Source organism: Chaetodon trifascialis, chromosome 6, assembly GCF_039877785.1.
Source record: "Chaetodon trifascialis isolate fChaTrf1 chromosome 6, fChaTrf1.hap1, whole genome shotgun sequence".
Lineage (NCBI taxonomy): Eukaryota > Metazoa > Chordata > Actinopteri > Chaetodontiformes > Chaetodontidae > Chaetodon > Chaetodon trifascialis.
Genome location: NC_092061.1, coordinates 25,246,421 through 25,273,935, shown reverse-complemented (window position 1 = coordinate 25,273,935; position 27,515 = coordinate 25,246,421). Strand labels below are relative to the sequence as shown.

The 27,515-nt window shown below is 42.3% G+C and overlaps 2 protein-coding genes across 3 annotated transcripts in view; one reads left to right on the top strand and one right to left on the bottom strand.

Annotated features, from left to right (window-relative positions):
* Nucleotides 1–340: 340 nt before the first annotated feature.
* ogfod2 (2-oxoglutarate and iron-dependent oxygenase domain containing 2) lies at nucleotides 341–6,089 on the top strand. Its single transcript, XM_070964120.1, has 7 exons — nucleotides 341–2,737; nucleotides 2,834–2,890; nucleotides 3,224–3,334; nucleotides 3,413–3,512; nucleotides 3,742–3,866; nucleotides 4,135–4,392; nucleotides 4,496–6,089. The coding sequence occupies exons 1-7, from the start codon at nucleotides 2,603–2,605 to the stop codon at nucleotides 4,760–4,762; spliced, it is 1,053 nt and encodes a 350-aa protein (XP_070820221.1). The 5' UTR covers nucleotides 341–2,602; the 3' UTR covers nucleotides 4,763–6,089.
* A 288-nt stretch (nucleotides 6,090–6,377) lies between these two features.
* Nucleotides 6,378–27,515, bottom strand: part of slc4a5a (solute carrier family 4 member 5a) — a 32,380-nt gene continuing 11,242 nt past the window's right edge. Inside the window, exons 7-26 of one of the 2 annotated variants that reach the window (XM_070964119.1) lie at nucleotides 27,320–27,424; nucleotides 26,699–26,754; nucleotides 24,288–24,445; nucleotides 24,117–24,204; nucleotides 22,297–22,451; nucleotides 21,847–21,975; nucleotides 21,034–21,208; nucleotides 19,069–19,202; nucleotides 18,316–18,587; nucleotides 16,311–16,372; nucleotides 15,735–15,926; nucleotides 14,205–14,318; nucleotides 13,224–13,385; nucleotides 12,819–12,997; nucleotides 12,564–12,636; nucleotides 11,347–11,415; nucleotides 10,601–10,774; nucleotides 9,967–10,140; nucleotides 9,806–9,864; nucleotides 6,378–6,956 (exon numbers count right to left, since the gene is read on the bottom strand). In XM_070964119.1, coding sequence (XP_070820220.1) covers nucleotides 6,791–6,956; nucleotides 9,806–9,864; nucleotides 9,967–10,140; nucleotides 10,601–10,774; nucleotides 11,347–11,415; nucleotides 12,564–12,636; nucleotides 12,819–12,997; nucleotides 13,224–13,385; nucleotides 14,205–14,318; nucleotides 15,735–15,926; nucleotides 16,311–16,372; nucleotides 18,316–18,587; nucleotides 19,069–19,202; nucleotides 21,034–21,208; nucleotides 21,847–21,975; nucleotides 22,297–22,451; nucleotides 24,117–24,204; nucleotides 24,288–24,445; nucleotides 26,699–26,754; nucleotides 27,320–27,424 — 2,696 coding nt within the window. In that variant the 3' untranslated portion in view covers nucleotides 6,378–6,790. The remainder of the gene's footprint in view (nucleotides 6,957–9,805; nucleotides 9,865–9,966; nucleotides 10,141–10,600; nucleotides 10,775–11,346; nucleotides 11,416–12,563; nucleotides 12,637–12,818; nucleotides 12,998–13,223; nucleotides 13,386–14,204; nucleotides 14,319–15,734; nucleotides 15,927–16,310; nucleotides 16,373–18,315; nucleotides 18,588–19,068; nucleotides 19,203–21,033; nucleotides 21,209–21,846; nucleotides 21,976–22,296; nucleotides 22,452–24,116; nucleotides 24,205–24,287; nucleotides 24,446–26,698; nucleotides 26,755–27,319; nucleotides 27,425–27,515) is intronic. The other variant, XM_070964118.1, reaches the window with a different exon arrangement.

Below are 27,515 nucleotides of genomic sequence, written 5' to 3'. Positions count from 1 at the left end.
ATGGACATTATGATGTCATGTGTTCTGATTCCGATTCTGTCCATTCTAAAGCATCAGCTGACAGCCAGAGTTCATCTGTACATATGGTGACCATTATCAATGTCCCCATGTCCTTCTCTCCCCAATGGAAAACTCTTCATTTCAGTCCATATGCACTTTAAAAGTTGTCCACTCTGAGCAGCAGGGGCAAATGTTCAGACTAAACCTGCCTTCAACACTTTGTTCCTGAACTGCAGCTCAATGTGCTGAACATAACATTTCATAAAGAAAACAAAATGTGTAAAACACTGAAACAGATTAACAATTTCAAACACAATGAAACAGAGCAGAAGATAAAACATTTCAGTGAGATTTAATGGGAAACTGACCACACCATTTAATTATGGGCCTCGAGCACGTTGAGATGTTCATTAACACCATTTTCAACAAGCTGCATTTATTTGCCTCCATGAAAATGAAACATTTGTTTTTATAACACATCTGCACGTGTAACACCTGATGAATCCAATATTTTACATTTAACAGAGGCAACAGTTTAAAGATGAAGAAATACATTTCAAAAGTAAACTTGAGTCATATAATCTGCAGCATGAAGAAGCAGCTTCCAGGCCATGAATGATGTGGTGTACTACAAAGCAGATCTGGTTTGCTTTAAAACACAAGAAAAATGTCTTGAGACACCCTCTGGTCACAGAGTCAAGAGATCAACCTTTATTATGTTTAAAGCTGTTTTTTTGCTAATTCTCATTATGAGGAGTAGCAGTGGAGGAAGTCACAATCTTTATTGAAACATCCCTGAAAAAACATCATTCTGATTTAATAACTTACACAAAGATACAATGGAGTACTATTACATGTATTATGGATGTGAGTTTGTGATCAGAAGGCTTTGTAGTTCGTGGTTATATTAGGTTTCAGATAAACAAAACACTTTGCATATTAATAGAATCATATTCCAAACTTTTCTTCTGATATGAAGTCACATCTTCCTGTTTTCTGTGACTAAATTGCATGAACAAGATTTTTGACTGTGACATTTTAATGAATGAAGAGGCAGGCAGTGTAAATATTTCACTCATGCAAAGCCTGCATCATCAAATAGTCAACAATTCATTTCTATCACTATCAATCATCTCAAACTCTGTGTGTATATTTATTTATTTTTTAACTCAATGCGCAAGTCAACTACCTCAAAAAAAAAAAAAAAAAAAAAAAAGATCCTCTTAATCAGCCCACGTAGAGAGCTCTGTTGTGCACATATGTGTAACTGCGCTTGTGTAGAGGTCGGCCTTGGTGACAGTGCCGGTCCTTGCAGCGGCCTTATTGAGGGCGACACAAAGAGCGCCACCTGTGGAGAAATCCAGCGTTGCTGAAGTTGTGCCTGCACGGTGTGTTTCTCATACCACATCTTGCTGTCAGTGCTACTGATCCCAATTTGGGAAATTATTCTGTTTCTATAATGTATAATACAATATAACTCAGTATGTAAACAAATAGAGAGTGGTTCAAAGTGAAAACACTGAATGCGAATAAAAACAGCAAAGTTGTAAAACGGCCTCATCGACATTAGTGTAAAAGAGCGTCTTAACCACATAAACATGAACACAACATCCAACTCAACGTTACCGTTAACGCGAGAGGAGCAGGTAGCTGCTAGTAGCCTTTCCTACAGCGGACGTATTTTTCTTGTTTCTAATAAATTAAGCGTCTTCTGCCATGAGAATGAGGTACCATGCACGAATGCCCTTCAGTGACACCAAGCCAACTAACATTGCTTTAAAGAGCTGGAAAGACAACTTTTTGGTGAAGTGGCAGCAAATAATATTTGCTACATACAATACTATGTAGCATGTTAGCACCGTTGGTTTGCTAACGACTGCATGCTAACAGCTTCTGATAACTACCCATGTGCTGGCGTCATAATACTGCGACTCCGTGGTTAAATATCACCGCTAACTAAGCAAGACTAAGAATTTCTGACACACAAAGAGAAAGCGTACATTTACAAAAAGAAAGATGTAAACAAATCCACAAGCGCTGCAATACATTGGCTCGTTCTTCTTCTTCTTTGTGTGTTATGGCGGATACCAACCAATGTGAAAACCGTATAGCGCCATCCACTGTACTATAGTGGGACACTTTCACACGTTCACATTTCAATGAGGTTTATTTGCCAGTAGCAGTTCGGCATTCAGTGCTCCTGTCGTAAAGGTTATAATGTTCCGTCTTTGTTGAAATTGTTTCGGAGAGCTGTTAATTCAGTTGTATTGCATTATACAGAGAAGTGTTTGTGTTATTTAGCTCACCCTCAAAGATGGTAACACTAAATATGGTTTGTAACCATATTATAACCACCTCGTGTATTCTGTTTATGTTTATTATTATTATTATGAGGATGATATGGTTGGATGTTAGAGGCTAGATTTTCACCTGGGAAAAATAATGGCGTTTGACAGTTAATTTTAAATTCGTGGAGGACTTCGAACCGGAAGTGTCGTGTTTGTTTGCTGCTGCTGACATAGAAGTAGCTGTGTTGCTTGTCAGTTCACAGTCTTAGTCATATTCTGTATGTTTATATACATTTTCTTTTAAAAGAATAGTAATGACAAGCGAGGAAGACGGAAGTCCTCAGTTTTATATCTGTAACTGCTTCACAACTGAAAACATTTTCCTGGAGGACTACAAGCTCCATGTCCGCTTTGTGTCGGAGCAGCAGTTCAGCCTGGACTATCAGGCAGTGAGTGGACACTGACTTTAGCTCCATTTTTAAAACGCTCACAGTGTTTGGAGCGACATGTTTACTAATGGCTGACCAGTGTGTGTGTTCATACAGCTGCTCAGGGAGCTTGGCTGCGTGACGGAGCAACAGTTTGAGGATGTGCTCAACAAGGTAAGAATGTGTGTGCGTGTGTGTGTGTGTGTGTGTGTGTGTTTGCACTTCGTGTGTGTGTGTGTGTGTGTGGGTGTGTGCTCCGAAATAGTTAGTCCCACCTCCTCTGCCATGAGGGTCTCTTCTATTTATGTGTGAAACAAACCCGTCAATCATCTCCCTGATAATGCTACTTTACATGTGAAGTATGGACCGGAAGTAGTTAGATGAATAATCGATTAGCTGATCATCAGAGAATGAATCAGTGAATCGAACCACTTGCCCGATTATCAGCAGAAGACAGCCCCACATTTCTGCCATACCGTAACCTAACTGTTTGATTACCATGTCTAGATTTCACAGGAAGTGGACAGGCGAAGACGTCTCGGTGTGACGTCTGCTGAGAGAGCTGCTGCTATAAGAGACACGTACCAGCCTCTCCATCCTCATGTCTACCATCTGCAGGTAATTACTGCCCCAGAGACATTAATAATGTTCCTTTGACACCTCGCTGAGACACACCTGCACACCACCTCTCCTCAGGAGTCCTACCTCGCACCAAAGTTCAAGCAGATCGTTGAGTACAGTCGAAGGAGGGACGCCAGTGACGGAGGTCTCTTAGACCTGTTGGAGGAAGAGGCAGGTGAGCTGCATATTGTCTACATGTCATCTTGGTGGCAGAGAGTGCCCATAAGCAAGGCATGCTGGATCTATTTTCTGAATTCTTTGTCTCAAAATGGTCTTAATGAGGATTTTGATATGGGGTATATTTTGTGTGGCCACATTATCACAATCAGACAGCAATATAGAGTATCGATGTATGAGAATGCCACATGGAGCATCTTTAATTTATTCTCATCTTCCTGCTGAAGCGGTACGGGTGTATCGCTTCCCTGTGTTTGAGAAAAGCTTCTGTGAGGAGCTGGTGGAGGAGCTGGAGCACTTTGAGCAGTCCTCCGCCCCTAAAGGAAGACCCAACACCATGAACCATTATGGGGTAAAGTATCCACTCCAACCCCTTAAAGCACCGTTTCATCACTGCTCAATCATCTGTTTCATCTTTACTGCGCCATGAGATTTGAATGCTTGGCCTTCTATTGTTGTCAACCAGGATGGAGATTAAATTAAATTAGAAAGATTGAAAATGTTGAAACCATGAAAGAGCTCTGACTTACTTATGTGTATTCAGGGAATTAAACTTGCGTTTCATGCCATCCTTCAGTCCTTTTTTCACGATTTTCCATCTCATTTTCTCTCTTTTCCAGATCCTCCTGAATGAACTGGGCTTTGATGAGGGCTTCATCACACCCCTCCGCGAGCACTACCTGCACCCGCTCACCTCCCTGCTGTTCCCAGACTGCGGGGGGCGCTGTCTGGACAGCCACAAGGCCTTTGTTGTTAAATATGACATGGAGGAAGACTTGGATCTGAGCTACCACTACGACAATGCAGAGGTCACCCTCAATGTTTCCCTGGGCAAGGATTTCACTGAGGGAAACCTTTATTTTGGAGACATGAAACAGGTGAGGATGTGGTTAGAAATCTATGTTGTACAATTGTTGGGGGGACTCTGTGTGCGTGACATTTGCCCATGAAAACTAGTCAGAGTGTGTACCCACCCGGCAGGTGCCTTTAAATGAGACGGAGTGCTCAGAGGTGGAACACAGGGTGACTGAGGGCCTCCTGCACCGGGGCCAACACATGCACGGGGCCCTGCCCATCTCCTCCGGCCAGCGCTGGAACCTCATCATCTGGATGAGAGCCTCACAGGAGCGCAACAAACTGTGCCCCATGTGCAGCAGGAGGCCGACGCTGGTGGAAGGAGAGGGCTTTGCTGACGGGTTCACCAAACACTCCGATGCACCACCGAACGCCTCATGTCTGCTGACGTGACGCGACCTGCTGCCATTGGCCTTTAATAAAGCCTCTGAATTTTGCAGCTTCGCTGTCCTCAGGTGGTGACATGAAAGAGACAGTTCAGTTTACATTTTCTGTCAGGTGATGTGATTGAATGGACAGATATGCTGCAGTTTAATCAAGTTAGTTAATCAGGACTACACTGGGTGACTGTGGATAGCCATTAAAGGGAGTGAATTATCATGATGCTTTTTGGCTGTATTCCAAATTGGAATGAAGAATATTTATTATGTGTATAGTTAATAATAGTAATAGTACTATAACTCAGACACTCACTGTATTGTCATACTTTGTAATGAATGTTTATGACTTTATTGTCTCAAATATAAAAGTTAAGTTAAAAAGAAACTTACTAGTCAAGCCCCCATCTTTACATACAGTACTACTGTATTGTATTTTGTGCCAAAGAGTCTAATATTAAAGTGTTTAGAAGCCTGAGGATACACCACTGTGCCATTCTTTCATTAATAGTTTCTGACCACTGGTAGCACCATAAAACAGTATTTTACAAGTGGGTCCCGGCTTTGTTTGTACCGTGCAGCACAAAGGCAATGCCACACATTCCTGCTGACCAGTCGGCGGTGGTGCCGTGTATCAACAAAGGAACATGGATGTAAATGCTGCAGGATTCAGAATGTTCCAAAATGCTGTTTTGCAGAAAGGAAGGGGATAAATTGAACATGTTTCTCAGAGCTCAAGGACACACACGAAGCGTTATGGTGAGAAGCAGCGAACAGAAACATAGCCTGTGTTTGCATTCACCGACGAATCAGATCAGTGCATCCCTGTTCAGAATACATCCAGTACACTGTCTTTCCCCATGATGCTTTCCCTGTCAGTGATTGCTGACATCTGTCTTTGTTCATAAATCCAGAAGTCAACCATTGAACCGTTCCTCTGCCAGTGTCGTCTGCTTGTTTGTGTGATATTTCTCACTGGCTGACTGTGTTGACTGTTCTTGTGAAATGTGGTCAGTCAGCGTTCCAGATCGGGAAGAATGGAGTACACATTTGTGATGATGTGTATTTCGATTTTGACATCACCAAATCACACATTTCTCTGTTTGAGGGATGTTCAACGCAAGACACGCCACACAATCTGGAATAATGGAATTTTAATAACATAAATCATATCTGTCAAGTCATGAATAAACATGATGCATTTGTTGTGATTGTCATATGCATGAAGTGTTGTGGTGGAAGCTAATTATGTTCTCATACATAGTCCTTGACAGTAAAAACACAAATATAAACCTGTACGCTACATTTTGCAGAATAAATCGATCCGTTTCAGCAACATCAGGACCTTTTGGTTGTTTCTTTTTGTTCCAGGTTAAAGTGCCAATATGGAGTGTTGGACTGGAGGGGAACAGGGAAAGGAGAGTGATTCTCTGGGATCAGAGACACACTACAACATATTCAAACAAACACCAAAACACAAATATACATACAGTAAATGCATGGCTTTGTATAGAACACTTCACAACCTCATGGTAAATAGTTTTGTTACTAAAATGGTGCTTGTCTTCATATTGCCTGCTGCAAAATCAAACTGTAGACTCAGGCTGATGTAAAATGACAATAATGCACATTGTACTGATTAGCTTAGATCTGGAGTAATTGAATTAATTAATTGAATCAATATATAGTAGCTATTATGTATTCAGATAAATATTTTCACATCAATAATATTATTCTATACAGCACATACAGATAAATATCTCCTCTCTTATGGCTATTTACATCATACAAGTAAATAAATAAATTTAGTATTTAATAAATCTGTCAAAAATGCACCAATTTAACAGCAGATGCCACTGAGACGTAAACTCGTCCAGTGGTATTGATTGGATCAGTCCCATTTCAGTCTGTTCAGGTGTGTGTGTGTTCACAGCCGTCAGTCTGTGCCACATTACACTGTCCCTGGGTCAGCACTGGCTGCATCAAGTAGTCTGCCCATCCCTACTTGTGCATAGTTCTGTCAACAAGACATCGAGTCTCAGCTTCATAACGTGGTCTCACTGCTCATGTCCCGAGGGCGGTGGTGGTCGATGTCCGAATCGTAGTCCGACTCCATCTCGATCTTGACCTGGGGCACGGGGCAGGCCATCCCTCGGCCCATGGGCATGGCCGGAGACGACGGGCAGGAGATCTTCAGGTGGAGGGTGATGCTGAGGAAGGGCAAGCTCCAGTTACCATACACACCCACGGCCAAAAATACTGAGGGGGTGAGGGAGGAGGCCAGGGAGGGTGGAGGAGCTCAGCCATGTGGCACCGTGACCCCAGCCAGACACAACAGCAGCACATGTCAGTGACGAGCAACAGAAAAGAGGCTGAGGCGTGAAGTGAGCTGCTGTAGTGGTTGTCTGAGGGCACGGTGCCTTTTGGTTAAGGCTGGCACTGGTAGATAGAGAGCATGGAGACTGGGAAAAGTTCTATACCATGAACATGTGGATCAGTTTGTTGTGGCCCTTTGCAAACCTTCACCCCACTTTTAACTCTCAGACGGGGAGCAAAGATCAAGGCAGATTTTCTGTACTTGTCTGATAGTATTTTAGCTGTCAAGCAGGTTGTCTGTTTCATTGCCAAATTAACTGTTTTTAAAAGAAGAGGACCTTTATATCATAGAGAAAATACAAGGTGACTAGTGATAATAGGAAAATACAACCTACAGGATATCTTGATGGTTAAAAATTCAAAATTAACACAAAAAATGTAGACATTGAGGACTAAATTTTATCAAATGGACAATCGTTCATACGTGAAACTACAGTTTTGTTTCAAAACTCATCAACTGTACACCTGTTTAAGTCAGAACATGTTGGAATGTTATCTGCTCCACAAATGACTGGAAGCAAAATCTTATTTGAGAGCTCTATTTAAAAAAAAAAAAACAACTAATGGGTTTGGTCAAAGAAATGCATTCAAGGCAGGTACAAAGCTTTCAATACAAGAAAATCACATAGAGCAAATTTCTTGAGCTACAGCCACAGTTGAGAACATCTCACAAAAGAAATTCATATTCAATAATCAAAAGTCAATTCCAAACCATGCTTCTTTCAAAGCAATGCAGACATGATGGGCAATTTTAAAATGATCAACCCCCCCCCAAGGGGGAAAAACAGAGTCAAACAAAGTATTTGTGGTTAAATGTTCAGCATATTGAACAAAGGTGTACCAGCAACGCCTCATCAGCTGCACTTGCAATGCAGGTGAGGCTCGTTCAGAGAGCAAAAAGCGAGGGTCAGGCTGCAGGTCACATGCAGGTGTGAGCATCACAGATTTGCTAAAGACATTCAGCACATGGAGGAAAAAGAAACAACCAAAACAATGACGCTTGTTGCATGTGGATGATCAAACACTTTTATATGAATTGGCCTACAATAAGTCCTCTACATGTACTAGATATATGACAGACTTAATATAGCACACTATTTTTATTCATCTATTTCAATTCCACATACATTATTCTAACAAAGAACCCTGACCAGTGGCTCTGAGACACAGCAAACTAAACAGCATGCATTCCATCAGCCTTCACCTCACAGTCACTGCCTTCAGGACAGTTTCAGGACTAACAACACACACGAAAGAAGAATTACAATACACTGAGCTGTGTGTACAAAGGGCAGCGGAGTGCATTTACTGTGAGACATTTAGCACATGAAGAGAAGCAGCAGGATTACAAAGGTAATAACCTAACAATGATCTGCATTGCCTTAAAGTGCATGGAGAGGAGACAGAGTCCAAACATGACAGTGAGAGGAAGCTGGACTATGAGGACAGTGTTATGTGGAAATAATCTGTGTGTGGAAGCACATGTCCACCCACCAAAGTGACCATGTTTATGATTACGTTTGTTCTAAAAGTGTCAAAATGATCGACGGAACGAATAATGAAGAAACAATGGCCGGCATTTCCTCATCAGAGGGCGTCAGAAAACAATCAGTTAATGTGCAAATAACCAGAACAGTGTTGAAATAACAGGTTAAACTTAGTGTGTGATCACTGAACTATCTGAGGAGACAAAGATGTACAGTTTGGGGCATATTTTTGAAGGGCCAGTTCACCCAAATTACAAAAAACATATTCCAACTTACCTGTAGTGGAATCTAACCATGCAGAATGTTTGAGTTGTAGTATTTAACACCTCTTTCATGGATTTCTGCTGCCACCAGCGCAGGTGGTACAGCAGTACAGAAGCAGCCGCTGCCGTCAGACTACAGAGCAGCTTCTTTCCTCAAGCTGTGACACTCCTCAACTTATCCTCCATGCTCCACCATAAATAATAGTTTCTCTTCTATGTGTTCTGTGTGATTATATAGCATAACAGGGAGGGTAACTGTTTCTGGAAAGAGCTGCTGCTACTCATTCATTGAATGTGTTTTTTAATTGCTGAGAGCACCACTAACAAAATCCCGTCACCTCCACTGTTTTGGGAGACGTCACAGGTAATCATGTCAAAAGCTGGGCAAATAAAGTGAAGCAGTCAACTCGAGGCTGCTGCCACACGCATGTGGCATACTCTTCACTCTGCCACATGCTGTATATCTCAAGCATCCCTTTAATCATGGCTGTGTACTTAAGCCATCAGTTCACTCTGACTGCTGCCACACGGCTCACCTGACCACTCACCATGTTGCCACTTGCTTACTGTGGCCCCACCTCAACCGCAACATCCACCTGCCATGAAACTAAACTTATCTTAATGGCTGACGATCAGTAGAGAAAATGTATCTTCTTTTTGTCATTTTTGTGAACTGACCCCTTAATTTCTGCATGTTGACTGAGTTTGACCAAATCTTCTCATGCACATACGACCACAAGCGGTATCTGTCTACGCGCGTGTGTGTGTGTGTGTGTGTGTGTGTGTGTGTGTGTGTGTGTGTGTGTGTGTGTGTGTGTGTGTTAAAGAGCACTGTGTGTGGCAGCAGCCTGGCAGTATGCTCCCCACTGAGACTGTACGACATCAGGATAGATGAGATCTTTGTAGGGAATGTGCAGTTTGAGGACACAGTACCTGCGATCCAAGTCTGACTCTGAGCTGGGTGAGTGGTTGGAGTAAGCGTGGGACTTGTCCTGCAAGCAAGCAAGCACACACACACAAACACACACATCATCAGGAACGTGTGTCGTGAGCTGTCCTTCCAGCAGGGGGCAGCATAAGGTCACATTTCTCACCTCTTCCTCGCTGTCATCTTGTTTGGGCTTCCTCTTCTCCTTCTCTTTGCCCTTCTTTTTATCATCCTCCTTCTTCTTCTTCTCTTTCTCAGGAAGGAGGTCATCCAACCAGGCCAGGTCGTGCTGGGAGAAGACCATGTCCAGCATCTTTCGGACGACCATCAGACCCAGGATCTGATGGGTTTGACACAGAGATACGCAGACACACAGGCCTCGTTTTAACCATCCATTAACATTCATCTCATATCCCAGTGATGGCCTGAACAGCATTCAGCTGGCTGACATTTGTCAGTGACATTAGCATGAATCAGTGTTATACACAGTGAAATCAGATCATTTCCTCTCTTAACATTTGCACTCTTTAAAACTGACATTAAACGTCTGTCATGTTTCTTTGCATTCACTAACATCCTAACACTTTTGATATGGATATTCCATTAAAAATGCTGGTTAGAGCTCTACAACAAAGATCACTGGACCATCTTCAAAGCATCCTGGATGCCTGGATAAAGCTTTGGTTTCAAGCATTTTTGCCACCAAATTACATCACATGATGTGATCATACAGGATGCCTACTAAAACCTTCTATTGATACAACAACTCAGGATTCATCAAACACTATTTTATCACCCACCATAACGGGGAAGATGATGGCCAAGAAGGTGGATTTGAGGATCCAGAGCACAGCCAGACATGAGATCTGGACCAGCGTGAAGAGGTGTACCTTCCTCAGGGGAACATGACGGAGGTAGGAGAAGTCGGGCTGGTGCTTGGAGGGCATCATGTACAATTTAATCCTGTCCCAGAACTGTGAAGGATGATGAAAAGAAGAAGAGAAGGGCAGAAGATCTGAGTGGCACAGGTTAATTACATGCAGACCTCCAGTACACAGACTGATTAATTCCAAATGGTTTTGGGGGGATTTGTATGCATCACAGCTCAGCTTGCCTGTGCAGTGAGTTGAGGTAAAGTAACTGTGGAGCACTAGCTCGAGTACAAACTTACTAAGCCCAAAGATATAGGTTTTTGGAATACTTAAGTGTAGATATTCGTCATTAGAAAGAGACACATACAGTGCAGCCATCCACAGGTGCAGTCTATATATTCAGCTCAGGGGTTGAAATCTTTTTCTTTATTCTAAATAATTAGCACTTTTTGGGAGCCTCTAACAAAATCCCCCAGAGTTTTATTTTCCATGTGATTGCATTGCCTCTGCAGGCTGTAAGGAGCATGTCTGCCTGTCTGCCTGCTTGTTTGTTTGCTCGGCAGCTTTAAATAAGCCACTTACCGCCTTCTGTCAAAATGCAGTAAGTAATATGTCCAACCACAATAACATAATTTATTATGATAAACAACATCAACCGCTGGCACAGGGCGTACCTGGATTCCACTGAGTGAAGCTACGCCCATGTAGAGGAAGACGCCGTACAGCACAGGCATGGGGATGAACTGCAGGCAGCAGGAAGACGACTTGTTATTATGGAGAACGAGTTACTTCATCATTCTCATTTTCATGAGTTCTACTGAGGTTCATTTTTCATTCCAAACATGGAATTTTTTTTTTCCAAAATGTTCATTTTCAAGTCAGTTTTTACTTCATAGTGCCGTTTTTCCTAATCAATCTCTCATTTCATGTCACACTTTACTTCATAGCACCAGTTTTCAGCCAATAACATGCCCATCTTAAGCTGGCAAGCTCATTAAATGCTACCTTGTTTAGTGAGTAAGATCCTCTTAGCAAGAGCAACAACCATGGTAAAGTTAGACTGAATCAACCGACGAGCTGCTGCTGTCAACAAGTACAGCACAAAGACACAGTAACTAACCTCTCCTTTTATTTATCTTAACAAGATTGTGTATGCTGCTAATCTGTAGTCAGCCAACTGGCAAAGCTGTGCTGTGAGCTTAAATTATTACCTTCACCTGTTAAAGAGAAAGACTGCTGTGTTTTTGCTCTTCACAAGGTTGTTTGTCTTTCTTGATCTTTAGCATCAAAATGCTGCTTTGGAAACTCTGAATGGATGATGTAGCTGCTGCATTTAACACTGGCTCTTCACTGATGGCCAATAATAATAATAAATTAAGCCTTTTTAAGCTCAGTAAAAGAAGAGGTTAGTTACTGTGTTATTGTATCTATTTGCAGCCTCCAGTTGGTTGAGTCAGTCATTGCTGTTGCTGTTGCTCTGGCTAACACGACGAACTGACTGCATTTACTTTCTTAAGATTGGTATAAGGCTGAGGTCAGGGAAGGTCCGCCTCTCATGAAATGTGACATGAAATAAAAGTCAGTTATTTATGTGAACACTTACCATTGGGGTTCTATTGTCATGTTGTGGAAAGAATAGGGTAGAAGATCAACTTGACCACAAGTAGAAAATCATAAAAAAGACCTCTAATATGAACAAAAATCAGTGATATTTTCAGGAAATCGTTTGTTTAACCTTGTCATCTTGCACTGAGCAGCCTGATGTTAGATGGCTTTGCCATTAAATCCCTCATTACAAGCACACAGAACAAAGTCATGTATTGTTCATGCTGGGCAGGAAAAACAAAAAACAGAGCAAACACATGTAGTTCATCCTCTGTGTACTTCATACCTTCAGTATTGGAGCGAGGAAGATGGAGACTCCAGTGAGAGCAAACACCAAAATGCCTGTCATTCTTTGTTCTCTGTATATTGGACATTGATGACATATACACAAGAGGCTGTCAAGTCAATTTCACAAGACTTCCCTCTATTTCAACTTCAAAGGACTTAGCGAGACATTTCTCTCACACTGTGATATTGCCAGTGGCAGGCTAAAGATTAAGGATTAAGTTACAGTTTGCTTTTTATTTCAGGGTGGACTAACCTGACCCCGAGGAACTGAGGCTGCTCTCCAGGAGCGCTTGATTCACTCTCCATCTTCAGTGAGTCGATGTGGGCGATGGAGATGACGGTGGCGGCGACGTACCAGGGCAGGCCCATGAAGGAGCAGGCGGCCATGAGGATGCCCACCCAGAACAGATCCAGGTGGTAGCCACAGCCTTTCTGCCAGGGAAAACAGACACAGATCAGTCTAATAAACACAATGAGAGGCTGGGATGAATGGATGGATGGGAATGTCGTTTGTTATCTTTGGAATGTGTCAGCCATCTGTATCAGCCATAAATGTGATAAAAGGCGACTCAAATGCAACTCCAATGTCCATTCGTGACTCAGTCGTGGATTTGTAAATTCTGCAGTTGTAAGCAGTGCATAGCAGTTGCACACCTACCTTCAGTTTGTTCTCCTTGCGGTTAACAATGACTGCGCTGATCTGTTGATCCATGAAGATGAGGATGGTGACGAGGAGGGCAGGGACAAAGCTGGCCAGATAAACCCACCACGGGTTCTTACCAAATGGCATCACCAGCCAGCCACGATCTGGCCGAGTTGGCTAGTGGGAGATTGGGATTGAGATTCACAATAACTGAGCATTTCATTTCCACAGTGGAAGATGAACATTTTAGAAAGACTAAGATGATTACAAACAGTATCTAAATTGTTTAACATTTTGGGAAATACTTTTATTTGCTTTGTTGTAGCGAGTTAGGTGAGAGGATAGATGCCACTCTCAGTCTGTCCATTTAATACGATGCTCCAGCCAGGACGCAGGGGAAACAGCTATAGCCTGGAAACTTTATGAGGAACACCTGTAAAATCTAATTCAACCTAACACAAAAGCTAAGCCATATGTTCAGTTTTCATTGACACTATTCATCTAACTGTGTTTATTATTGCGGTGGTAGTTTGCGGTCGTGCTGAACTGGACTACACTGAGGTGTTTCTGATGTTTTGCCTGCTCCATGAACAGTGTACAAGTTGACTGGAAACCTCACAGTGACTGCAAGAGTCCAGGAAATAACTGCTCCCAACCGAGACATTGAGCAGCAATACTTCCTCTTAAAACCACAAGCTTGAGGTTTAAAGGTGCAGGTTGGTAGATTTGTTTGACCTGTGGACAGAGCGAGGCTAGCTGCTTCCTGTGTTTGTGCTGTTCTAAGCTGACTGTTTCCTGGCTCCAGGTTCATATTTAATGGGCTGACATAAGAGTGGTCTTCTCATTCTCTAGGCAAGAAAACAAATATGTGTATTCCCTAAAACGTGAAACTATTCCTTTAAAGCAGTAAATGACCACCAACACTTGTGTATTCAAGTGCCATCTTGGTTTGGTTTGTGCTGTCCAAAAACAGAGTTTGAAAACCACTTGCTGTACCTTAAATTCTGTGGGGACGATCAGCTTGGGAGTTTTGAGTCCTATCAACATATCAAGCCCCACGAACGTCATGATGGACATGAAGATGGAGAAGTCACTGATGAGTTTCCTCAGCTGGTGCCACAGACAGACAGACAGAAACAAAACAGCTCAAATGAGAAAGAAACTATTTGTTTGCAGAGCTGAGAGCAGAGTCGAGGCCTAATAGAACACAGCTTATAAATACTGAAAAAGCTGAGGTGCGTCTGGCTTCAGTGGAGTCAAAATAACATCTTTCTGCGTAGAAAAAGAAGAGATCAGCTGTCTGTCTGTTTGACTATCCACTTCCTGTCAGAGATCAGACACAGGACAGATGTGAGCAGCAGCACCATGTTGGACCTGAGAGGACTGCACCAACGCAGCTATACAATCAACAGCTTCCTCTTCTTTATGTGTTCGCTGTTTGCATTTAAATCCATATGAAATGTCTGGATCGTGCACAACCACAAGGATGTACGAGCACACAGGCATTACACGTTCCTGCTATTCCACAACATCAACAGTCAATGGCAGTAATGGCAAAGCACAGCAGCGCTCCAATAATGGCAGTGAAGAAGAAGACTGCTCCAGTAGCTAGTGATCGTGAATCCAAACACTGCCCAATTTAAAAAATACAAAGATATGCCTTTGCAAATGTTTTATGAGGAAGGAAATGTTTGTTTAACCTGGAGGACGCACACAGTGAGCCTCATGCAAGAATCATACAATCGTTTGCCTCTTAAGTCAGCTAAAATAAATTCAAATGAAACAAACTTCATGCAACATTAATATCCTTTTTTAAAATTAATTATGTTAACATTCTGATTTTGCGGTTTTATTGGCATAATGCAGCACAGCAGCTTCTCAGTTCAGCAGGTTATGAAAATCCTCTCGCTGTCACCGTTGCCTCGGGGCCTTCATGCAGGTCACTTCACAAGTGAACATCCTGCAGTGTCACACCCGTCAGTCTCACTTTACCTGCTGCATAAATTTGTATTTCTTATTTCTGTGGCTGTCACAAAACCTTGACCTTTAATCTGTGGACTGCTTTGCTTTAATAGTTTTTTGCATCTAACTTCATGTCAAACCATGTCCTCTTTATTTCTGTCAGAGCATGCTAACTGGCACATCACTGGCAGCGTGGTAACATTGTCTGATTGTTTCAGGTCTCGTGATAGTGACGCTGCTGAATTTGTTATGTTTTCGTCTGCTGATTTTCAGCAGCTCTGCAGTTTCTTTTTATTATTTTGGTAACATTCTCATGAATAAAACTGAGACACAAATAGAGCAGAACAGGTAGCCTCACAAAGCAACTCGCACTGATTATGTGAATGAACAAATCCTCTCAAAGAGGTGGCTGAAACGAGCGATTACAAGGGTTTAGTGAATCTAAACATAGCTTTTTTGTTTATATGAAGGCTGCACAGAGTGATTTTAACTGGACTGTAACTTATTCTGCAAAGCATTCTGTAATTTTGTGAATCGAAAAAGACACGCAGACAGATCTGTCACCTTAGTGGGGAAGTAGCGGCTGAACTTGAACTTCTTGAGGGAGACGGTCATGGAGTAGGTGCCGAAGAAGAGGATGAAGGACATGAGGGCCAGGTCGGGGACGTACTTGCAGGACTTTCCCACCAGAGAGCCTCCGTACTTCAGACACTCCTTCTTGCTCAGTTGGCTCCAGTCCAGAGCTGTCACATTCAACTGGGATGGTGGGTGGCATTGGTGGGGAGAAAGGAGAGGATGAAGAGATGAAGAGTGACGTGTGTCGACAAAGACACGGAGGAAAATGTAAACGCAGACAGAATGAAAATTGCGCCACAGATGTGAAGTAATAATCCACGGAGGAGAATGAGAGAGGATGATGAGATGGATGGTAAGAAACAAAGGAGAGGAAGAGGAGAGCAAGGCCACTTCTTTGTCAAACAGAGACGATACTGACTGAGTGTTGTCATTTGGGCTTTTAAACATCCTGTAATTCATTCTGGGAAATGCTGAAATGTTCCCGCGCCTGTAAACATTCAGCTTAAAACACAATGTGCCGAAATAGAGGCAAACAATGAAAATTGAATGAAAACAAGTACTTACCCCAGAGACACTAGAGCTGTTATCTGGCATTGGAACTAAACCATTGAAGATCATTGCAGCCACTGTTTATGAATGGGAGAGACAGGCAGAGACAGGGAGGCGATGAGACAGAAAATGAAGAGTGGGTGAGGGAGAGAACGGAAGGGAATGAAAAAGAAACACAAAAACATAATGAGAATCCAGCTGTTGGATGTTGCAGAGAGCACTCTGAGGCCCCGCAGACAAACAAAGAGGTACTCACTTGCAAGAGACGGCAGCCAAATTGTTTGTGCATGGTGAAAACAAACAAGAGACAAATCAGTTACAGAAATCAATGTCAACAGGAAATACTGCAAATCACTGCCATTTTCAAAAACAGAAAACACGAGTGAACATGTGGGAATGTGAAGAATGAAGGAATCTAATTTAATGTTTATTGTCATCTCTACGCCGCCCCACAAAGAATAGTTAAAGTTGATTACCTCAGCCTGATAATCACATAGACAGCTGCTACAGCCAACCAAGTTACAGATATTTGATGTGCTACTCACATTGGAGCATTTTTGAAAGTGTCATGTTTGAAAAGAAATCCTTTTTATCTGGTTAGTGATGACGGTATGAAAGGGGCATCGTCCAAAGGCTCAGCCATCCATAAGAAGGGGCAAAGTTCACCACTTTGTGAACACATGGTTGTATAAAGGAGATCACTACATGGGCTCAGGAACACAGTTTGTTTTATTCATGTTTTACACAGTGTCCTAACTTCTTTAGAAACAGCGCTGCAATATCAGCAGCTAGTGTAGCAATCAGGCTAAAATAATAACCAGGGATAAAATCCAAAACTGCGAGTTAAAAGATCTTAAATCAACGCAATAAGTGCTTGTTTTATTGTCTTCTTACCAGGCAGATTTTATGTTAGAGAATTTCACTTGGTTCAAAGTTTGTTGTTCTTAATTATCTCTAAAATATTATGACCTCTTACTGAGATTTATTACTGGTTCTGACTAAGTTAATGCTTGAAACTAGGACTTCCAGAACCATAAAGCTGTTTGATTGACTCTGACAAGAACAAAACAGCTTTACTGAAGTCAGATTTTGTTTGTATCCAGACAAATGTACTTGCTTTTATTCTGGCTGTACTACTTTGAGACTTCTTCGAGACTTCATCCTGTTTTGTCGGCAGATAATTTTGCTTATTTTAAATAATATTTCCCCCATTGTATTGCTTTTTTTCTTGCTTTTTAGCGCTGAGTTTTTGCAGTGTTTTACTTTCACAAAAACATTTTTCTTTAACCTGATGTGGCCAAACATACATTGGCAACCTAAAACACTGTAAGAGGCACCTGTGTGTGTGTGTGTGTGTGTGTGTGTGTGTGTGTGTGTGTGTGTGTGTGTGTGTGTGTGTGTGTGTGACTTTATGAACATGAAGAAACTCTGTATGTCTACAAACACAGCACAGTCAGGGGATTCTTTAAAGCATAGAGACAAAAGAACAAGGACCTAAGATTGAAGTGTCCAGCTTCACCTGGAGGGGGGCTAACTACTATGTGTATAGACAGCTTCTGCTTTAACTTACTGAGCGTTGACCAGCACATACCTGAAAGTTTTAGATTGGCATTGATTTCTGTTTATTTCACGACTGTACAAAAATCAACTCGCAGAGACCGAGGACGTGATTTAGAAAGGTCGTCTTACAGCCTGTTAAATATATATATTCATTTTATTTAGACTGATAAGATTATTTAAGATACAATTGCTGATTAGTGCCTAATGTAATGTTGCCTAACGTCATTTCCGAAAGTAAAATAGCCATCATTCTCCCACTCTTCATGTCATAAAAGCGTGGTGCTTAAGCTTTTATGACATGAACAGTGGGAGGGTTCTGTTAGCTGAATACAGGTGCATTTACTTTCCTCTACAACCTGCCTGGGGAGCCAGTCTATCGAACCCAAAAAGAGCATCTTGTAGTCACTGTCTCCTTGTGGATGATCCCCCTGTACCTCCCTGAGCCAAGGGGTGAACTCACCTGGGTCTGGAGCCAGGCATTCACACTTGTACGCTGTGACGTAGTCAGGCTTGAAGTCAGTGTTGATGGGGTAATATTTGAAGGATCCCACCATCTTCTTGATGGCGTCAGAGATGAAGATGAAGGAGATGAGGCTGGAGAAGCCCTCCTCAGTGAAACGTGTCATGTACTTGATGATGTAACTGGCATCTGTAGCTACCAGGATGAAACACTGCAGGCAGGAGTGGATGCCGATCCACAGACGCAGCTCCATGTAATCTATGCCATTGTTCCTTTGGGAGTGAGAAGCCAGAGAAGCATAATGGATGCATTGATGAAGGGCATTTCTGCGTACACCCAAACATATCTAATGCTGCCTCTGCAAATACCTGTATTTATAAAGTGAATACAGATAAGGTAAAAAGATTTCAGAAGTTTGACAGTTATTCACTGAGCGATCCAGACCATCAGCAGATTTGTTTAAAAATGTAAGGCTGAAGGGAATAAAAGCTGGAAAAAGTGATGTGTATAGACTTTGAAAGCTGCTACATGAGCTGCATTTTAAAACTAATCTCTTCACTCTCACAAGAGTTGAATGCAAGCCATGCACAGAATCATGAGGAATCTTGAGCAGTAGATTCAGTTGTGTTTTCCTCTGTAACGAGATTCTAAAATAATCCACTAATTGGCATTAAAGACAGAGTCTACTGCACGCCACAGTATCAATGCTGCACTCTATCTACTGCAAGATTATTTGACTGTAAAGAACCTCACTTGCTGAATTCAAACAGGAGTTTTTCAAAGATGAGGATGGGTCCAGTGGAGCTGAGGATGATGAGGGGCTGACCACTGAAGAGGCAGAAAACAGAGCCAGCCAGAGCTGTACCCAGGAAGCTCTCCATCACACCCTGTTGGGAGAGGAGCAGCAGAGAATGAGCGTTGTTATACACACAGGTGGAGAGTCCCTGGCCAAATTCGTGGGAAACAAAAATGAAAAATGCTATGTGTGTGTGTGTGTGTGTGTGTGTGTGTATGTGTGTGTGTGTGTGTGTGTGTGTGTGTGTGTGTGTGTGTGTGTGTGTGTGTGTGTGTGTGTGTGTGTGTGTGTGTGCATGAGACATTAAACAAAGGCACACAAAGTTGTAATTCAACTTGACAGGGAGTGAGTGTCAGCCAATGCTCTTATCTGAAATGATTCCTTTGTGTGTGTGTGTGTGTGTGTGTGTGTGTGTGTGTGTGTGTGTGTGTGTGTGTGTGTGTGTGTGTGTGTGTGTGTGTGTGTGTGTGTCCATTGGTGTAAGGTTATTGATGGACAAATAGAAAAAGCGAGACATGTTTTGACGTAGAATCAAAAGGAGCTAAAAATACTCCCACCTCACTGTGTGGTGCACCCTGAGACATATTTATGAAGGCAGACACTCTCTGGCAAGAAGTTCACGTTGGAGAGTCAATGACATCACTGTTTTACGACTGAGCACTAAAATTAAATTAATGATGTCTTGTAGTTTTTCTCATTGCTTCTAATATGCAAACACATTGGGATGATTGACATGCTGAACTGATTATTATTCAATTCAGGGCAAACAAAATTAAAACCAGGAAAACAGTGTCACTTGAACGTATGACAAACTAGCTGCACGTACGTAAGACTGTAAATATATCTGACCTAACCTGATAAATATGACACACAAATTACACTTGAACTTCCTGGGCTGACACTGACAGTTGATTTTAATCTACTCCTCCTTCTTGCCTGTGTTTGTGACTGGTTCACTGCAGACTTCTAATCCATGTCAAGTTTGACTGTGATTCGGCAGCAACAATAATCTATTCATGGCCTGGCACTGAACACGTCTGTGCGTCATTGACACTCATAGACTTAACACAGATCGTGCATAACAAATAAGTACAGAATCTTTTAAACAATCTTTTACAATCATACATATGAATTTAATTGTACTGTGCAATAAATATGAAGCTAGAGCTGGCAGCTGATTAGCTTATTAGCTGATTAGCTTACTTTGGCCTGAGAAAATGTGTCTACCAGCACCTGCAGAGTTCATAAATGAACACACATGTATATCTTTTGTTTAAAAGGACAAGTTGGACTGTGTCTCAGCTGGGGGCAGCGACTTCCTTAAGTCTTTGCTGGATGCCTGAGAACCTCACTCTGAATACTGCTCCCATCCAAGAAACAGATCCACACACAACCCCACCATAAACCTTGGTTATGTATGGATTACGTTACTTTTGGACAGAGCCAGACCAGCTGTTTCCCCTGTTTCCAGTCTTAATGCTCAGCTAAGCAAATTAGCTGCTAGCTGTAGGAATATATTCAACAAATAGGCATGAGAGTGAGGGTATTGATCTTCTCTTCTCACTATCATATTTCCCATAGTGACGAACTATTCCTTTAAATTTCATTTGCAATATTATGTTTTGTTTTTGTTTAAGAAGGGTGGTGTTTCATATGAAGAGATTATCCTACACAAAACCAGTGGCAAGATGCTTGTATGCAATCTTGAAAGAATATTGTTATTTTATTATGTAAAAAAAAACAAACAAACAACCAAATAAATGCTAACTGCAAAGCTTGAATAATGAGCTCAGCCCTGGTTTTAGCATCTTTTGGAAACCCTCTTAGGTTAAAGTGCACATCTGGTTGATAAATCAAGTTTACAAAAATTGACCATTACAAATCGTCTTGTGCTGTTTGCTGAGTTTGCTGCTCTGTTTTACCTGGTAGTTGTCGGTAGCGTCTCCCAGCAGGCCACCAAAGGTGATGGCATTGGTGATGCAGCCCAAGTAGATGAAGAGCACAGCGGAGATGGACTGAATGTGGAAACCCTCATAGAAATCACTAGGTACCCATGGCAATTTCCGCTTTATGTCCAGGTACAGACCACCACAGAAGCTATTGTGCACAGACAGATGGAGAGGTTAGGCTGCTTCACACATTCGAGTTCTCTGCTTAACACATATTACTTTGTCTGCAGCAGGAAAGTGGAGAGTTTGTGGGGGTGGATGGGATGTTTTAACAGTGGTTTGGTCGAGACACATGTAGGCGTGAGACATCAGTTTTTGTCACTTTCGAGTCTCTTCTCTGCAGCGTTAAAAAGACACCTCTGCATTGTGCTTTGAAATGAAATAGACTTCGATCGCTGTTGAAACGTGCACATTCAAGATTGAATGACTTTTTTTTTTTTTTTTTTCATTTTCACAATGCAACTGGTACTTACTACATTTTGAATCTTTTTTATACCATGTTTCCTGCTGTAAAGCAAAACAAATGGGTGGAACATTTGGTGTAATTGGTTCTGTTGTTTCAGGCACAGCTGCAATGACTAGCAAACACTGCCGGTTTGACCACATTAATTTCTGTATGCCTCACTAAAGTGCTCATTAAGGACGATCGGCATCTTTTGGGGCTGAATTTGTTACTTTGCCAAATTTTGATTACCAATAATTCACATTCAAATTTCCAAATGCCAGAGTCGGGTTAAATATGGTCCAAACCTCTCAGCTTTTTGCCATGTGGACTGGACTACCTACCGTCCAGTGAAGGCCAATTCTTCTCCGAGCTCATGTTGCTCTGGCATCTCTTCATCCTGAGCCAGGCCTCCTCCTCCTCCTGCTGTACCGTTCATCTGCCCCAGCTCGTTTAAGGAAAACACTGACTTCCTGCAGCAAAGATACAGATGGGAGTACATATTGTATATCAAAGTTGTTGTGAGTGCTGTTTCAGAGGCTGTTCACCCCTCCAAGCTTTGTCCAGTGCTTGACATGGAGGATTATTGTATGAAGCATAAAGCTGCATAAAGCCCGAACCGCAGGATTTCATTCAGGAAACAATGTTTTGCTGTTATCCTAAATCTTTACAAAACAAGATTTGGATGAAGGTTCAACTTCATACAATCATTGAAGGCGTGTTGCTCATTGTGTCACAGACAAAGAAGCTGGGAGCTTAATGAGCATTACTGAGGTGGATGGTAAAACTCCAACCTTTTGTCAGCCGAGGGGACTTTCTTGGGAGGCTCAATGCGGATTTTGGGATCCCATTCCCCGGGTGGAAGGACAATCACCTCATCCAGAAACTCATCAATGCCAGCGATGAGGTCCTCACGATCTCTGGCCTTGTAGGCTACATCGCTGAAGAGCTGGGAGTGTGGGAGAGAGATAGAGGGAGGGGATTTCACCGAATCTCATGGCTTACTGTAGATCATGGTGATAGGGATCAGTATGTAGCTCTAATAAGTGGGATTTGACTTAGAAATTCCATCCTTTCTGATGGCCTCTGGAGACTTGTTAAACATAAATTATGGAAGCCATATCGATGTTTTGACCCCAGTTGGACTACGTTCAAAAACAACTGTCAGTCAGTAACTAATCATGCCCTAGAAACGCTGTGAGTGAAGTGCACAGGAGCATAATGTAGAAAAAAAATCAAAGGGCTGATTTAATTGGAGATGACTTGGGCATTGGTCCAGTTCTAGTTTTATAAGTGGTCACTGCATGCGGCACAGACCACATGTCTCACACACAAACAGTTTAGCTTGATTTGGGTCTGTAGAGCAATCACTGAATGCGTTCACGCTGCTGCTGTCTGACAAGCAATACAGAAGTATCAGCAGCGGTACCACTAAACTACAGAGCAGCTTCTTTCCTCAGGCTGTGAGACTCCTCAACTCATCCCCCACAATCACCACAAATAAATGACATGGAGCTTTCTATTTTTCTTTTTGACTGCAGACTGAAATTTCTAATGGCTGTAGGCTGTATAATATTTACAGTGTACATCACCTTAGCTTTGTGTGTTAGCATGCTAACATTTGCTAAATAGCACTAAGTGCAGTTGAGGCTGATGGGAATGTCATTAGTTTTGCAGGTCTTTATTCATAAACCTGGATAGATTTAAAAGTAGGTAAGTGTAGGGCATGACAGAGGGCAGAGGATATGAGTGTGGATAGTTGTGGGGACACAATTGTCATTTGCGCTGGTGGCGCTAGATGTAAAGTCAGGAGATCACCAACGTCATTAGGATTGACCCTTTGGGAAGGCCTGAACAAAATCTGATCACAGCAGTGGACCAACCGTCAGACCGACACTGCTGTCACACAGCTGATGAAGCTACAGTGTCACTATAAAATTAAATTTGGAGTCGTCCATAAGTCCATTGGCAGATTTTGTGATGTTATGTTAAAAGAGAGTGAAAAGTTTAAAATTGTTGAATCTGACTTAGCTCAGGTAGGGTGGTGTTGGGGTCTAAGAGGGAAGACTTAACTCCTATTAAGATTAAAACGGAGGTCAGCCTTTGATGACTAATCATCAACCTACTGTCAATGTTTGATTATGGCTGGTGAACATACTGTTTTTGTGCTGTGACTCTTGTCCAGACTTAATGAAATTCAATTTGAGAGAAAATTCTGTCATTTATTTACTACTTGCTATTAAAATAGCACATTTGGCTGTATGCTGAGTGATATAGAAAGCAATTAAAACAACAAAAATTACATTTGGGAGCAAGAAAAACACTGTTATTATCAAACCATGGGTGACTTATTATCCCAATAGAAACCCCGCTCCTAACTGATGCCTAGCAATCAGCATCACTTCCAGATGTAATTAATACACAATAGCAGGCTATCCCAGTGGATCGGTGGGCTGAAGCACATGCCACATTCATTTCAGCTTCAACTCCAGCTCCCAGCCTTAAAAGAAAATGGCACATTCTGTCCCCACATCTTTACTGAGACAGTGTCAGTATGAGCATGTTCTGTCTAATAAAGGCATGTCACAGAGACATTTTCAAAACAAACACTTACATCATCCACCATTAGCGTTGCTATGGCTCGGCCGATCTCATTATAGGACTTGGCCTTTCCTTGCGGTCCCAACAGAATAAACAGGAATCTGGACGGGGATAAGACAAATGTGAGGTGCTGAGCTTTGTTGAGTGAAGATGAAGAAGTAAAAAACATTGCACATCATTTCACCTGGTGGGAACAGGGACCTCAGTCAGACCTCCAAGTGTTGTAGCTTGGGCCAGGCGGACAAAGGCTACAAAGGGTTTGTTGAGGAAGTCCACTTCACCCACCAAGACGTTAGACGCCTCTGCATCTCTGGGAATCTTCTTCATGAATTTATTTTTTAACTACAGAAAGTACAAAAGGAGAACATTTTGAGACATATTTTATGAATAGCATTTGTGCCATTCCTATTAGATAATTCACATTTCACACATTTGCTTTTGGTAAATTCATGTTTCAGCCACTTTGTTTCTTTTTTTTCTGTGTCTGTGATTTGCAGGATTATTTTCTCTTACATTTATTGCTTTTTCATAGTTTGAGTCATATGTGTTTTAAGAACAGCAATAATCAGGCAGAAATTATTTGCAAACTATTTAGATAATGAATTAATTGAAAAAGTCTCTGTTAAGTGAATATACTGCAGGAATAAAACCTGCACTTGGGAAGTTATAATGAGGATTTTTCCCTGTTTACTGCCGTCCATCCATCCATTGTCTATACCCGACCATCCCTTTCGGGGGTTGCGGGGGGGCTGGAGCCTGTCCCAGCTGTCATTGGGCGGAAGGCGGGGTACAACCTGAGCCGGTCGCCAGTCGATCGCAGGGCAACATACAAAGACAAACAACCATTCACGCTCACACTCACACCTACGAGCAGTTTAGAGTCACCAATTAACCTAATGAGCATGTTTTTGGTCTGTGGGAGGAAGCCGGAGTGCCTGGAGAGAACCCACGCATGCACGGGAAGAACATGCAAACTTCACACAGAAAGGCCCCCGCCCAACCCGGGGATCAAACCGGCGACCTTCTTGCTGTGAGGCACCTGCACTACCTGCTGCCCCACCGTGCCGCCCTGTTTACTGCCATTCTGTAGAAAAAACATTTATTCAAGAAAATAACTGTCCAGTTAGTGGGTCATGAAAATAATTGTTATGTTTCTTCTTTGGCAGCACAGTGGTCCAGGGTGTACCCCGCCTCTCGCCCGCTGACAGCTGGGATAGGCTCCAGCCCCCAGCAACCCCGGGAGGTATAGAAAATGGATGGATGGATGGATGGATGGATGGATGGATGGTTTCTTCTTTGAGCATTTGTGGATGCAATGACCGGCTCTCCCTACAGGGATCATTAAAGTCTCACCTTCGTATCATTTGTTACTAACAGTCTGTCTAAACCTTCAGATCAGTCTGGCAGGGTGTCAGCACATGTTTGCCAGATAACAGCACTGTGTTTTTCCATGAGCACTATACCTAAAGAAGCAACAGCCAGACAGGCAAAACAAATGTGGGCTGACGCAGCTGTGACTGGAAGAGGGACGGCAAGCTAACCTGACCTGTCTGATTGCATGTAAAGGTGTGGCAGGAAATTGGACAGCAGCACAATAACACTCAATAATGGAAAGCCTTGCCAATACCCCACATCCCCAATCTGTGACTACATGTGAGGCCCAAGCACGCGGACTGGACAATGAGATCCATGTTTTTCCCTGTGCCAGCTCAATATTGACACTGACAATGTGGTGCACACGCACACACACACACACACACACACACACACACACACACACACACACACACACACACACACACACACACACACACTAAAACAAACTATCACTTGTTCATTGTCACATGTGACCTACTGTAGGCCTCTAAATACAATTTGAACATCCAGCCAACCACTTATAACTGGGGTACTTAGAACTGGATATCCAGTACTCGTCCTCACAGTTTCACTAACAAATAAAATTCATAGCCATCATCAAACCATTCTCATTTATTTATTTTTGTCCATTCATAATTGCTTTGAATGCTGTAATCCTGTCCTGTCTGTTTCAAAGCCCAGCATCCTTTTCCAAGCACCAACAGCACGCCCTTGCATCAGTCTAAGCATGTGTCACTGGGTTTAAGTGACATTATTGCGTCAGCCCTACAAATGGGTGAGTTATGTGTTTACACGCTTCCTCTATCACTAGCTGTCACCTTCGCTAGCGATTGCTACGAAAGATTGGTGACACTTACGACAGAGCTGGCTATCACCACTCCACAGAATCATCAATTCAATGCAACACAGCATCTTACTGAGACGTAGGTAATCTCACCAATAATGGAACGCGACACAGGGGAAAATGAGGACGCACTACAGAGATAGCTTCCATGCAGATAAATAGATATTTTGCTATTAAAAAAAGATAGGCACATGAATTTGGCCATTATTTACACCCACAGGGATGAAGCCACAAATACAAAACATGTTCACATTGAGGAAATGTTGATTTTGAGGTTGCAATCTCAAGTGATCTTTTATTACCTCATTCAGTGTTACTGTCTAATGCTTAAATGGGCTGTGTAAAAGGACGCGGAGGAGACTGAAATGAGTTACCTGGTCTGTGCTGGGAGTATCTGCAATATCATTCATACTCCTACTCTGGGCGTGACCTGGAGTACAAAACAACAGTGAGAATAGTTAGAACATCTTAATTACATGCTACACGCTGTAGTGTTTTACCCCAAAACGGAATGAGCGCTGTGACATTTTGAGAACTCTCAAAAGTCAAGGTCAGTAAGCAAATGTCCTAGTTTGTTTTGGGACGAATGGATGAAGGGCTTCAGTCATCGTTGCTGAGTCCATCATTCTCAGCATGAATAGTTCACTTTAGCAGATCAATCTGGCTGATACTTGCCAATGAGTAAACAAGTACATAGATTTGATATGGGGCAGTAAATGCCTCTGATAAGAGAGAGATTTGTTCCTGACTACAGTAAATCAATACATGATTTTTATATCAAATATCTAGCCAAAAAAGTATTACATGGTGATTGGAGTCACTGTGTAAAAGTGTCTCTATGTCAAAGCTACTGGGTGTCAATTAGTTTAAGAGTTCTGATGATTTAAATGACCTGAAAATGCAAATGTTTCAGGTGATTTTCTGTCCAAAAACACCAGACAAAGAGAGGGAGATGTGTGGCTGTAATGCACAGCATGCGTGTGACAGACACTCACGCAGGCGACCATAGTTGGCAGACTGCTGTTTCATCCGCAGGTCCTCTGTGGATCGGTTAAAGTTGGTCACTGGCACCGGAGCACCTCGAGACCCTGCATTCCGATCTGGCAGAGGAAAAATAACAGAAACCACCACAAACTGTTGCAGAGCAGTTGGAGGTGATGCTTTATGATTTATCTAACAGTATGCTCCCTG